Below are 14,691 nucleotides of genomic sequence, written 5' to 3' on the forward strand. Positions count from 1 at the left end.
TTGCCTGTTTTTTCTGCAACTGTCTAAAGTTCAGTGTTCAATATGCAAGGTTTAAAACCTCCTTATTAATAAAAACAGGCAACACATTTCACTTATTTTTTCATTTTTTATTTTATTTTTTAAGGATTGGCACCTGAGCTAACAACTGTTGCCAATCTTTTTTTTTTGCTTCTTCTTCTCCCCCAAAGGCCCCGGTACATAGTTGTATATTTTTAGTTGTGCATCCTTCTAGTTGTGGCATGTGGGACGCCGCCTCAGCATGGCCTGATGAGTGGTGTCATGCCCGCGCCCAGGATCCGAACCAACGAAACCCTGGGCTGCTGAATTGGAGCACGTGAACTGAACCACTCGGCCATGGGGCCGGCCCCCAGGCAACACATTTTAAATTTAACGTTGACTGACGGCTTCCATTTTGTAAGCGGCAGTATTAGGAAGACTGTACAATACTTACAGCAATAATTTCTTCATAGAATTGCCGTGAAAAATTTACTTTTAAATAATACTATGATTTTTTTAACATTCACACAGAATGTTGCTTTCAGCCTGTCAGCTAACACTCCTAATACTGTCATCTCATGAAAAACATTCTGCTGTTTTGACTTTAACTTAATTAATTTATTTCTTGAGGAAGATTAGCCCTGAGCTAACTACTGCCAGTCCTTCTCTTTTTGCTGAGGAAGACTGGCCCTGGGCTAATATCCATGCCCATCTTCCTCCACTTTTTTTTTTTAATGCGTGGGATGCCTACCACAGCATGGCTTTTGCCAAGCGGTGTCATGTCCACACCCGGGATCTGAACCGGGGAACCCCAGGCCGCCGAGAAGCAGAATGTGCGCACTTAACCACTGCACCACTGGGCCGGCCCCTAGCTTAACTTTTTTAACGTAACTAAGCACAAGTGTGACTTTGAAGTTATTGAGATTTAATTACAATGGAGCATGTGGAATTTTTAAAACATATGCATCTTATACTCCTATGGAAAAGGAATACAACTAATTTTGATAATGCAATTTAGTAAATTACTTGATAAACTTTCATCGAAAGTATGACTACTATAAAAGTAATGTTTTTGACAAGTTTCTTTTGCCGTGATGTTTGTATATATACTTACTTTCTCTTGAATTTTAATTTGTTTAGATTTCTGTCACTCTCATTGTTTCCTTAAAATAATACTCAATTCATATACATCATAGAACGACATGTATAGAACCATATATATAAGTAAGGTGGGATTATAAATAATAAAACTTTCCTCGTGTCACTAGAAAATAAAGGAAAAACAGGGTTTGAAAGTTTAAATATCAACCACTGAAGTTGAATAAACCAATGAAGCACAAAAAAAAGAGGCCTGACATTTCTTCTTCTTTTTCCAAGTCCTCCTTGGATCTCTGGATGGCAATCCCATGAAAGACCACAGAGCTTTGTCAAAAAAGTGGATCTTTAAGGGCACCTCAAAATGATCAAGGAGGAGCTCTCATTACAGGTTATCTAATAAACGCGTAGAACACAGCCCCCTCAGATCTATACTAGAGAAAGGAAACGTTTCTATATGTATGAAAAAGAAATCCGAAAGGAGCAAGTTTTTTCTATAACATTTTCCTGGACATCTCAGTGGATTTCCAATGGGGACAAGCAAAAGCACAGACGAGAATATATGTTAATATATGCTTTCTTCTCAGGGTGTTTTATTTTGTTTTGTTCTAATAGGGGGAATCTTCTTCATGCGGCATTTGTTTTTCCTAAGTGGAAAACTTTCTTTAAAGGAACTTCTTAAAGTGAAAAGCACAGTCAATAAATGAAGGGGTCAAAGATTTTGATGAAGTGGTTTGAAAATAAATGATCTGTGACATATATTAAAAGGCTTCCAACAACTCTGACCACATAAAAAAGTAAAACAACAAATCTACAATAGGTACAAATTATATACATTTATTTTTAATAATTTTAAATAACACTCTTGTATAAATTCTTTCATATATTCAAATCATACACAAATTTAGAAATGCATCAGGAAGCCTAGTACAGCATATGTATGAGACACGGTTTTAAAATTTGTGTTAGAATTTTAGTGACATAAATATAAGTCTAATGTTTCAGAAACATTTCCTAATTGCTTGGGCTGAAATTTAACGTATTACAGAGTGCTTGTGCCTAGTATTAAAACTTAACTTTAAATCATTTAGCTTTTGGACTGAGATCTGAAGCCCTGGCTGACATTCCAGGGCTGCTGTCACAGTTACCATGTACGCATAAGGAACAAGTAAGAAAGATTCCCACCTGCCTTTGAAAAAGCATCATTCAACCACTGACATTTTAATGATCCATAACCTTTAGTCCATTTGCTATTGACTTCTTTAGATGAATCAGTGTATCCTTCCTGCTCTTCCCCTTGGCATAGTCACTGGCTCAGGGTTAAAGAGAAAACTTGCATTAACTTTCCATTTCTCCCCTGCACACACCAAACTCATTTTAGCTCCCAAACTCCTTACTATCAAGAAGATCATAACAGACCAAAAGGTTCATCATGGATGAGGCCAGAAATGCTTTCCCTGCTCTAACAGCTTACGTTGGGTTGCTTTTTACTTCTCTAAACTTTCGTCAGAGAGCTTTCCTTGAGATGTGTAAATTCAACTGCTATCCACATACCTCAAACATAAGAACCAGGGAATGTTCATGATAAGTGGTGTGATGTTCACCACGTGTCCTACAAAAAACAGAGGACCAGAGGGAAAGGTCTAACGCTCCAGGCCCAGCAGAGGCTGTCAGGAGGAAGGACGGATGCTGTAGCTCTCTGCCTCCAAAGCAGCAGAGGAGGGCCAAAGACCCTGAAGGCGCTCAGCTGACCAAAACGAACTAGCAGGTCAGTGAGCATTGCTTTAAAGGCCAATTTTCCCAGGCATATTGGAGCTAGAGAGTAGCCACGTAATTCGACTCTTCTACAAATCCTCTCCCAAAAATCTCTCGTCCCATCCCACGTCAGCTCTGTTCTCCTCTCTTAAAATTCAGGTATCCTTAAGAGTGACACACTAAGTCCACAGGATCTTAGTATAAATGATGGCTAGTTTTCATTGTCATTTTTCTCTATAACTGGAGAAATTCCACTAATAGGAGACTGCTGGGAGCTGGAAGGTGGAAGGAGGAAGGGAGGGGAAGCAAGGGAGGACAGACAGACTTAACACAACCTAGAGCATGTGCATGTCAGAAGTGCATAAGGGCTTATTAATGCAGACAAGCGTATCACTTAATAGCAGTATCTGTCATTTATCCATAAGATTCACACTCATCCTATCTTACTGGAAAATAAACAAACTTATAATCCTTAGACAAAAACTCTTCCAATATCAGTCTTTCTGAAGGACTAATGGGCTCCTGGGGCAGAACGCCGTGGCATGGGGATGAGGCCTTAGAGGAATGAGTGGCGTGTAATGTACCCCACACTAGTCTCCTGGTCTGATTTAGGTGGTACATCACTTCATGATTGATTTATCTTTTAAAGCAAAATTACTTTCACCAACAGAAAGGAGGGGATGCTAAAGAACATTATTTAAAACAAATATTAAGACTTTGATTTTTTTTCCATTGGGAAAAATTAAAAACATAAGCAAGGAACTGTTCATAAGTATTGAAAGGTAAACGTTCTTTGTGATTCAATTTTTGCAATACCTTTTAAGGTCTGCTTCAAGGAATCACTACATGGCCAGAATCCGGACCATTTGGCTTTGGCTCTCAGACGCCAACAAACACGCCTTCTTTCTCTATTGAGTTCACTTCTGTTTAACAAATGTTTATTTCTCACCCTCTCAACCCCTGGCTTTGAGGAGCTGGTAGTCTGGGAGAAAGGCAGGTATGCCACTTTGCAGAATTCCTTGGAATTATGCAGTGCAAAGTCTGTACACACATACGTGGCAGCTGCTGGGGACGAGGTTTGCCCTCCCTGCTTGGAAGGATTAGTTCACTTTAATGAAGCACAAACTGGTATTTTATTTGCTTATCACCAGTCGTGGCTTCAGAGAGTACTCCTCCTGTGTTCTTTCCACAAAGCCCTTCACAGGCATGTGGCCCCAGACTGCACCTTGCACTTAGAAAAGTCAGAAACACCCACAGACAGGACTGGCCCTCGCAGGCTTCTTGAGTCCACGGCTATTGGCCTGTAGTTGGCAGGACATTAGGAATCCTGATGCCAAGCCCAATGATGACATATTGCATAGCCTTGAACAAGGCATTTAACCTCATCTATAAAATGGGGACAACAATTACTTCCTCAGGCGGCTATGGTGAGGAACAAAGGACACACATATGGGAAGATGCTTTGCAAACTGTAAAAGGTTATAGAAATATTAATTAATTCTAATATAATGAATGTAAATACCAACTCTCATGAGCAATGGCCAAATATTCAGAGCACTTCAGGTTACCACAAGTAGATTATCTGCCTGCACATCCTCCAGAGCATCATCTCCAAACCCTGAGAGCAACTTAGTGGTCTCCTACACAGGGATGACCAAATTCCAGGTTTTTCTCTGGGGAAGTTAGGAAGAGTTGTGAACTTGGATTTCCTAGGTCTAATTGAATAGGTCTTTGCCTTTTTTCTAACCACTTGAAAGTTTGCTGTTCCTCCTAATCAAGATGTATATGTGACTTCTAGCTGCTTTTCCTGGCTTGCTTAGTCCACAATCTGTCAATATCCTAACAGATGAGAACAACAGTAAATGGCCCCTAGGAAAAAACTGTGTCTCTAAGCAAGGACTACCTCTCCTTACTCAACCACAGAGCACCCTCCAGCCAGACGAGCAGAAACAGGAGAACTGTAGCACTGCACAGAGATGGCACACACCTCGCGGCGCATGAGTGAGGGGCGATGTCACAGGTAGGAAGCATTTCTTAGGAGGGAGAGGGAGGATATAAATATTTCACAGGCATGAAAGGGGATCCCAAGTGATATGATGGGTTTTCTTTTGGAACTAAAATATTTCTAATTCCTTTGGAAGACTATCTTTTACATTTTAAAAAAACCACTTTTTAATGAGGATATGTTCTACATTAATCTATGTAAAATGTATAGAGTGGCTAATGTCTAATTAGGTGAGTAGTTTGGAAAGCACAGCCTGTGTCCCAGCTTAACGATCGTTGACTTCAAAATCTATTGCTTGAATCTATAGTAAGTCAAAGAACATATCACTCTACTTTTACATTGAGAAACGGAAAGAAAGATTAGAAACATTCAACCCCTTATAAATTTCAACAACGTCCAAAGAGGGACTAAAAATGACGGATGCTCACCAGAGTCCCAGCTCTAGCAATATTGTCATCTATTTTACAGGATTTTAACCAATCCCCATATTCTCTTTTTACAATGCCATTAACTGCTGTACAAATAATTCTAGATGATAAAATATGACATGATTTTTTTTTTACAAATAGATACAAATACAATGTTGACCAGATATGCTACATTAACTATATACACCTTATTTCTCTAGAGGCAGGAAAATTTCCTGTTTTTAGACAATTTATCATTTACACTGAGACCCTAAGGAGGACCACCAGCTTCCTGCTTCCAAATGTTGCCCTCTTCTCTTTACCATTAGAAGCTTATCCTGTGCTTTAATCCCATATTGAGTAAGAATTCTGGAAGGAAAAATCAAATCCTTCTAAAGATCTTCTTAGAACCTTTCTGTCCTTATTCTAGAAACACTAAAGATTATTTATTGTGATACAGCCCAGACATCAGCTTCTCCTCAATGATGTCTTTTAGTAGAGTAAAATGAATATCATGCCTGACCCTTTAAAAAAATGTGTTTCAGGAATGGAGATGAAGTCTTCTGGCAGTCCTTTCCCCCTCCACATCCATCATCCTGTTTCCACTGGTTTGGTGAACACTTCCCCAGGAGTCTAACCCGAGGTCAAGTGGATTTGGGCTGCACTATGGGGTTGAGCCTTTCTATACTCCCATGTGGTTTGGTACAAAAATATACTTTACTTCAAGTCCTTATTGACAGTGACTACTTCAGATCTTCATGGGAAAACTAAGAGTAATAGGCTAAGTGCATTACACATTTGTACCTGAAATTTCAGATGCACTATACGCCTTTGCTTTCTCAGCAAATGCTACCCAGGCTTTTTCTGGCCCAGGGGCTGTTGCTGTCTTAGTAAGCGCTGTGGTCTAACAATCCAGGAGAAGAGTTCTAGCTCCTTAGGCTTTGTAGTTATGCATGGGTGTCGTCAGGGTCAGTTGCCCATTGGGAGCCACTTCGTTGCCATCATCTTCCAACAATCCTGACACATCTGCATTGGGAATGCTGTCATGGTAGCTGCTGAAACTGATATTGTCTTCCTTCAGCTCGATGGTCCAAAAGGGAGCATTGAGTTTCCGGTTTTGGTACTCCCGGTACATATATACAGCTCCCACAAATCCCATCAGCAGCACCACCACAATGATGATGACTGTCAAAATGATGATGTTAAATTGGGTCCATGATACATCAGCTAAAGCTGACGTGCTGTTTTCAGCAGAGCTTACTGAAAAGATAGTCTGCAGGGTTGTAGGGGTAAATGTACTATTTATAACAGGGGTGGGCACTGATGTGGTCAAAGAGGCATTGGAAACCAAAATGGTAGAACCTTCAGGTGTTGGAACAATAACTTCTGAAAATAAAAACAGAGAATGAAATGTAAAAGACAAAATTATCTAGTTTTAAGAAACAATAAAAGAAATACACATGGGAGTGGAAGTTGATATGGGATGTTGACATGATAGTCTGCTTTACGGTAATGCAAGTTAAAAATAATTTTTAAAGAAATATAGTGAAAAGAATCAGGGTCTAGAAAGCTAGATTATTACATCCATGGCTGTTCTCCAAAATATATACAGCTATACTAAAATCTTTGGGAGAATTCTAATGTTGGAGTTTTCCATCCTTTTTTACTCCTGGATAGATTCATACAAATTCCTGCAAAGGCAGTAAATATGTCACTACTGAATTCTAAATCACTCGGTTAAAAGTGACAGGGATAGATGACAATCATTTGAACTAAAATAAGTTCAGTATGTCTGATGACATTTCATAAAATTCTCTTCAAAGGAGGCAAAAACAAAATAGGAAAAATCGCATTCATAGTTACTTCTGAAAAACACAATTTAAACGTTGAAAGTTGATTCAGCCAAGAGGGAAAACAGCTTCCTTTAATTGCATGTGTAGTAATTCTTGTTTTGTGTACTAGTTATTTTATAACTAAGATACTATACTTTGTATCTCTAATGTAGCATAGCTCAGTGGAAATACCAAAGGCTTGGAATCTAGTAGAACTGTGTAGCTATAGAAAAGTAAGTCAATCTTTTTCAAACCTCATCTGTAAAATGGGAATAATAATGTCTAGTTTGCAGAGTTCTTGGGAAGGATTAAATGAGATAATGTATGATACAACATTATCATATTTAATGTTTACAGTGCTTGACACATAGTAGGCACTCAATAAAATGATTACTATTATCATTATAATTCATCACCACAGTCAGCCACATCAATCTATCCTAAAAAGAGGAATGTCTTACATTACCTAATAACTAATCAGAAAAATCATCACAGTCCTGTCAGCTAAGGATGGACAAGGTATGCCTGCAAACGGGAAAGAGAAGTGAGTGACAGGCTCTCCAGGCTAGTGAGAGGGTTCAGTCTGAGTCTTCTAGCCTTGATCACAACAGAACAAGGATATTAAGAAAACGGCAGAAGGATGACACTTGCCACAGACTCAGCGTCCATCAGCCCAGTACTCAGCATCTGTCAGAATATCGGAGTGGTTTGCAGAAGAGCATGGTCTAATCTGCCCGTGATCTAATAAGGCCCGAATATCCCTAACTCATGCTGAATTTCTAATCACTAACTTTTATCTAAACCCTTACTCAACATCCCTTTAAGAAACACTTTGCCATAGGAATAACTTTTTCTTTTAAAAATCAAAGGAAGATTATTACTATTTCCTCCATCACACATGGGAAAACCTAGCCCCAAAGTTAGGACAGATGCTAGAATGAACTCTTGTTTCTCATTTGGGACTTCTAACCAGATTATGGGTCCCTACTTAAAAAGACCTGTGATGATCACTGGAAGTGATGAGAATACAGGAAGCAAAGGATAAAAGAAATGATAGGACTTTTAAATTATTAACATAAAAATAAAAATAAATCAAGAGAAAACATGAGAACACTGCAATGACTTTGTCTCGGTCCTCAAATTTCTGGAGTTGACTGGAGTATCAGGAGAGCAGCAGGAACGGAGGGAAATTTCTTTAGGCAAACATCTATCAGAAGCTATTTCCAGAAAACTCCTCTGGTGGGATTGGAAGGTTTTATAGAGCTAAAGGTAGGTGTCCTGAAATTTTCACTGCTAGGCTTAGACACTAATTTACAACCTTAGGTGAAGTTTTACCTTTCTTGATGCAATTTCCCTCGCGGTCTCGAACATAACCTTCTAGGCAGTTCTCACACCGAAACCCAGTGGTGTTATGGAGGCAGTTGATGCACTCACCACTCTCGGGTTTGCAAATCTTTGGAGTTTTAATTGGGTCCACATGGCCATGACACTGGCACTTTGTACAGATGCTGTCAGAATTGTAATAGCCGTTTTCACATTTATTGCAGTTCTGGCCTGTGTAACCATCTTTGCATTGGACACATGTAGGTTCCAATTCACCCGAGTCTAAAAGAGAGAGAACGCCAATATAATTCAGTACAGTCTGAAGCTGCAATGAAAAATGCAAAACAACTGCTAGTCCTCAAAAAGATTTACAAACCCTCGCTAGTATCTCCTCCCAAACTTAGGAGACATATGGAATCAAAGTAATAATCTATACCTCAGTCATTAACTGTCCCATTTATTGTGAGAATGAGGGGGGCCATCTGAGAACCAATTCAGGGAGAGAACAAAAGAAATATGCCCACATAAGGAATCTGAATAATTGTGACGGAGAGACACTCAAAAATTTTTTATTCCTTCCTCTGTAGTCATGAGAGAGGGAACAAAATAGGACTTGAACAAAATCTTCCTCATCCCTCTCTCAAGTCTCATTTCGCATACACATTTGGATTTGATTGCAAATTCCTAGAAAGAAAAACCTTTGCTGCTTTTATAAGTTCCTTTCACCTACAGCATCTAGAATTTTATTTATCAACACACCTTATACCCATTGATAACTGATTCACTGATTTTTCCTCTAAAAATGAAGATTTAGAGAGAGGGCTTACTTATGATACAACTGCCCGTAGATGTCACTGCTGAACAAGGGCAGCGAAGACAGCCTTTAGTGACATCAGGACTCTGATAAAATCCTTCTTTGCATTCTTCACAGTGATCCCCTTTGCTATTTTCCTGGCAGTTTAAACAAGCACCTAAAAGAAGCAAATTATTTTAAGAAGTTAAAGATTTACTCTGAAAGCACAGTAACTTTAAATAAATCATACCTGCAACCGAAAGATCTTACGAGGTAACCAGAAAGAGTTATCCAATAGGGATTGGACAGAATTCAGTTTCTACCCTGTCATATTTCTACACTGGCCAGGGGGCACACGAGTAGAGTTGCAATAAGCCCTGTTGATTGACTGACTGCATACTGAAAGCACTTTGCAAAGAAAAAATAAAAACAATCTAAAGATCTATTAAAAGAATAGAAAAACTGTGCTATTTTCATAGTTAGGATACTATAGTTAAATAAGTGAATTAGACCTGTATAAACACATACAAATCTTAAAAGCAACATTGGTTGAAAAAGTAAATTGTAGAATGATACACACAGAGAGAGTGCTTACTTTGCAAAATTTAAAAAACCGCACTACACACTACTAAGAAAATAGATACATAATACACTATGCAGATGGATACATACATATGTAGCAAAAATTAAATGTGGACTGAGAGAGTATAGGTGCATTTTATGCTCTGCTTGTCTCTGTGGAGGGAGGGAGAAATATGAAACTAGGGAAGAAAAAAGAGAGAACTCCAACTTTATTTGAAATTTTCTACTTCAAATATATAACTATATACACATATGTACAAATATTAAGCAAAATATCAAAATGTTAATATTTATTCATTCTAGCTGTGGGTACATGGGTATTTCTTATATTATTCTTCATATATTTTACATTTAAAAGTTCAAAGTAAAAATGAAAACAATTAATTAATAAAGAAAATGAAAAGAAAGGAGGCAAGCAAAGTTACGTATTTTGTGGTAATACTCCTTTGGTACCCTATTAGTAAGGATATTCTGCAGGCACTGAAGCAGCATAACGTCTGAAAACAGGAAAGGAAAAGTGCAGTGTACTTTATATTCCTTCTTTGGGGGGCACAGAGATTGAAAGGGACACTCAGAACTATTACCACAAAAATAAGGGAGTAAACTCCATATAGAAATCTAGGAAGACAATGAAATTTTACATGATAAACTAAATACAGTTCAGTGCTGAAACTATTAGTAAACAGTTTCATTTGATTTCTTTTCCTTACTAGTAAAATATTTTCAAAAAGGGGGAGAGAGAATGAGGCTGTAAAATAAAATGTTCTGACAACTGGAGCAAGATTTGAAAAGCCGAAGAATGGAAATTATGTTAACATACATGTCAAATCTCAATTCTTCAGTGATTACAGCAGAATTCCCCAAAACTTCATGACCTTATTGGGAAAGACATCTTCAAAAGTACATCTGAACACTTCGAATTCAATCAAACTTGCATGTAAATATCATCACTTCTAATCATATAATTTGGTAAGGCCTGATAGTGTTAATGATATTTTTCACATATATATCACAAAGTAGGATATGATCATACAGTGATGAACACTTTAGGTACTGATTTCTTTCCAGGTCTTCTTACATCTTCATCCCTCTTTAGCTATGCATCTTTGTGACAATAAAAGCAGATAAAAAATACATGCTAAGAAACTGTAGATTTTGGCTCTAAAAATAAAATAATCTTAAATGTTAAAGTGTTCTGCAGGTTGGAAAGGTCAAAACCTACATTGTGTATAATATCTATCTGCTCTCCCCCTATTAAAAATGTCCAATGGAAATAATTTTTAAGAAAAAAGTTCTCATAAAGTTCTAAACTTTAATACAAAAATACCTCAAAAAAGTTACTAGTTCTGTAACAGAATATGGTTGTTTAGGGCAAGAGGCATGCCAATAACACACCATTTGCAATGTGGCAAGAAAAGGTCATGTTGCTACTCTTATTAAAAAATGGGGTGTTGGGGCCAGCCCCATGGCCAAGTGGTTAGGTTCACGCACTCCACTTCGGTGGCCCAGGGTTTCACTGGTTCGGATCCTGGCCGCTCATCAAGCCATGCTGAGGCGGTGTCCCTCATGCCACAAATAGAAGGACCCACAACTAAAAATATACAACTATGTACCTGGGGGGCTTTGGGGAGAAAAAGGAAAAATAAAATCTTTAAAAAAGGAAATGGGGTGTGCATGTGTGTGTGTGTATATATATTATACATTTTTAATACTTTGCCCCTACCATGCTACTAGGCCTACATGCTGATTATTTTGGGGCTTTTCATTATTCTAGATAAGACCTTAAGCCTTTGCTTTGTGCTTATCACAAGACAATTTTACTCTCTTAAACCATTTATATTAGAATATTTAACATTTTTTTTGAGAAGGATTTATTACTTCTGTTTGTTTTATGCCATACTCTGCAATGAGTCGTCAATGAGAAAAAATAACCCTACGTGGTAAATATGTCATCTCAAAAGTAAAGATAAGTATGACAATAAAACTCATCAGTTCTTAAAAACTCATCACTCTACATTGCTTTAAAAATAGCACTCACCTGGAACACAGCTATGGAGAAAGAAAATGAATAAATTAAAGACAGAGCAGACAAACACACCAGAATGCTGGCAATAGTTGTGAGGGGCTACAGTCCTTTCAGTGTTTTTCATCCCTCTAATTTTCAAATTGTCTCTCGTATGGTGTGCATGTATCACTTTTATTTTTATTATCGTGATTTTTTTCTGATTGAAAAATGGATACATTATAAAATATATCACCATGCACGCTTTAAAATATTTCAAGAACTCAAGCAATTTTAAAACATTTCATGTAGAAACCTGAAGACTGATTTTTATAATAAAAATAAGGATCATAACCTTTAAAATCTATATACTATAGGAACTAATAATGTGAATTTACTTTTCTAACAGCTTATAGCTCCTCTCTGGGAGGCAACACAGCATAAGGAAAATGTAGGGTATTTAAGGCCAGATCTGAGTTCCATTCCCCAGTGAACCTCTTACCAGCTATGCGACCTTCAGGAAATAGTTTCTCTGAGTTTCACTTTTCTAATCTGTAAAATGGGATAACCATGCCTTGGCTAATAATTTAAGGTAATGTAAACATTTCAAAGGGTGAAAGACTATTCCATAGAATATAACATTTTCTCTTTATGCTTTAGTTTCCTCATCTATAAATTAAGAAAGCTGAACTAGATGAGACCTAGGTTCCCTTTAAAATCTAAAATTTCAGGATCTTTCTTTTATGATAAATTATATACATAAATTAGCTGAAGTCTGACTTGGTTCATTATGCTCTGCCTGGAACCACCCAAATATAACAATACTGTCTTAAAATTCACATTCTCTTTGCTGAAAGGTAGCCAAAGGAGTGGATCCAAAAAAAAGGAATGAGTGTTTCCTGAAGATGATCTCATGCTTCTTGGCTAAGCATCAAAAAAATCTGGTAGGGGTAACCAAGAAAATAACTGGTCAAAGAAAAGAATGTAGGGCTCCTTTCCAACCAAATTCAGTGACAAAGCTTTGAAACATAAATTGCCACCTGTAAAAAGCCTTTTCCTTGTTTATTTTGCCATTTCACAGTTTATATATAAACCTGTCAGAAATACAGCAAGATACTTTGTTGCAGGAAGAAATGCCTGGTCCTCTCTACAGGGCAGAAGGCAAACTTTAACCTGTCAAACAGAAAGAGAGCCAGCCTAAGTGAACAAAGGAGACAATAACAGGAAATAAGGTCAGAGAGAAAGGCAAGGGGCAAAAATGTAAAGTCATGTAGGCCATAGAAAGAAGTCTGAGTTTTATTCCAAGAGGAACGGGAAGCCATTGGAGGGTTTAAGCATAGGAATGACACGATCAGGTTTTTAAAAACATCCCTCTGTTTATTATGTGGAGATTGGACTATGGTGGGGTGGGGGTTGGAGGATGAGAGCACGAGAGAACAGGCAGAGAGACCAGATGAGAGAGTGTATAAGTGGCTCAGAGAGATGACAGTGGCTTAGACAAGGAGGACAGCAAGAAGATCATGAAGAGTGGTCAGATTTAGGGTGTATGTTGAATGTCAGGCTGACAGAACTTGCTGATGGATTAGATACTTGCAGTAAGGAAAAGAAAGGAATCAAATATGACTCCTAAGCTACTGGGTTAGGCAACTGGGTGAATGGCGCCAGTTACTGAAATGAACACTAGGAGTAAAGCAGTCTTGGCTTATAGGGTAAAATAAAGAGCTGTTTTGGATGTGTGACATCATCAAAAGAAGATGTCAAGGGCGCTGTTGGATCTTTGAGTGTGAAGATCAAGGGAGAAATGTAAATCTGGTAATCAGCACATGTATAGCTGGCATTTAAATTAAATTCAAGGAACAGAGTGAGATCACTTAGAGAGAGTATAAATGGAGAAGACAAACATGTCAAGGACTGAGCTCTGAGGCACTCCAGTGCTTACAGTTGAACAGAGGAAGATCTAGCAGAGCTGACTGAGGAAAAAAAAGGAAAAAAACCAAACCAACCAGGAAAGTATGTGACATCCTAAAGTGAAGAAAGTCATCGAGGAGTGAAAGAGTGGTCAACTCAGTCAAGCAGCTGAGGTTGTTACTCACCATGCGACATTACTCACCTGATGAATAAAAGAAGGTGCCTAGAATTCTTAGAAAGAAGTACACTATATGAACATAAAGTTCTAGTTTAAAAAAATAACAGTCCCCCTTACCTCCACTTTAAGGGAAATACGTGTTCAATAAAGAAAATCTAGAAAAATACAGGAGTAGAAAGAAAGAAAAAAAATCACCCTAAGAAATCTGTCATTGAGATTTTGAATACTTTTCCTCGAAATCTTTCCTTATATGTAGAGGTTTGGGTTTTGCTTTTCAAATAGTCTAAACATATGGCACATGTCATTTTATATCCTGCTTCTTTCACTTTCTCATGTTGGGATATATTATTCTTTAAAATATTTTAACGACAACATAATAATAGTTGCCAATTATTGATTGCTTATAACGAGCCAGGCACTGCATTAAGCACTTTATAAATATATTGCATTAAATCTTCACAACCCATCAGGCAGTTACTATTATTATCCCAAATTTCTAGGAGAAAAGCAAGATAAGTAACTTGCACAAGGTAAAGTCAAAATTTCACTTTCTGTCTCTTAAACATGTATTGCCTAGAGAACATAATTTGCTTCATTCTCTGGTGTTAGAAATAGTGTTGTCTAATTTTTTAGAATTATAACCACCACCTTGGTGAGCATCCTTGAAAATAAAGCTTTTTATGAATTTAGAATTATTTCCTCAGAATAGATTCCTGGAAACAGAATTATTGGATCAAGGAAGTATTTTTAAGACTTCCGATACACAGCATCAAATTGCTTTCCAAAGTGTTTTTTCCTAACATATTTTATCACA

At 37.6% G+C, this 14,691-nt stretch overlaps 1 protein-coding gene across 1 annotated transcript in view; it reads right to left on the minus strand.

Moving 5' to 3' along the window:
• Nucleotides 1–1,908: 1,908 nt before the first annotated feature.
• MEGF9 (multiple EGF like domains 9) overlaps nt 1,909–14,691 on the minus strand; it is an 81,776-nt gene continuing 68,993 nt past the window's right edge. The window contains exons 4-6 of the mRNA XM_046662153.1: nt 9,242–9,385; nt 8,427–8,696; nt 1,909–6,645 (exon numbers count right to left, since the gene is read on the minus strand). Coding sequence (XP_046518109.1) covers nt 6,194–6,645; nt 8,427–8,696; nt 9,242–9,385 — 866 coding nt within the window. The 3' untranslated portion in view covers nt 1,909–6,193. The remainder of the gene's footprint in view (nt 6,646–8,426; nt 8,697–9,241; nt 9,386–14,691) is intronic.

This window comes from Equus quagga, chromosome 1 (genome assembly GCF_021613505.1).
Source record: "Equus quagga isolate Etosha38 chromosome 1, UCLA_HA_Equagga_1.0, whole genome shotgun sequence".
NCBI classification, from domain to species: domain Eukaryota; kingdom Metazoa; phylum Chordata; class Mammalia; order Perissodactyla; family Equidae; genus Equus; species Equus quagga.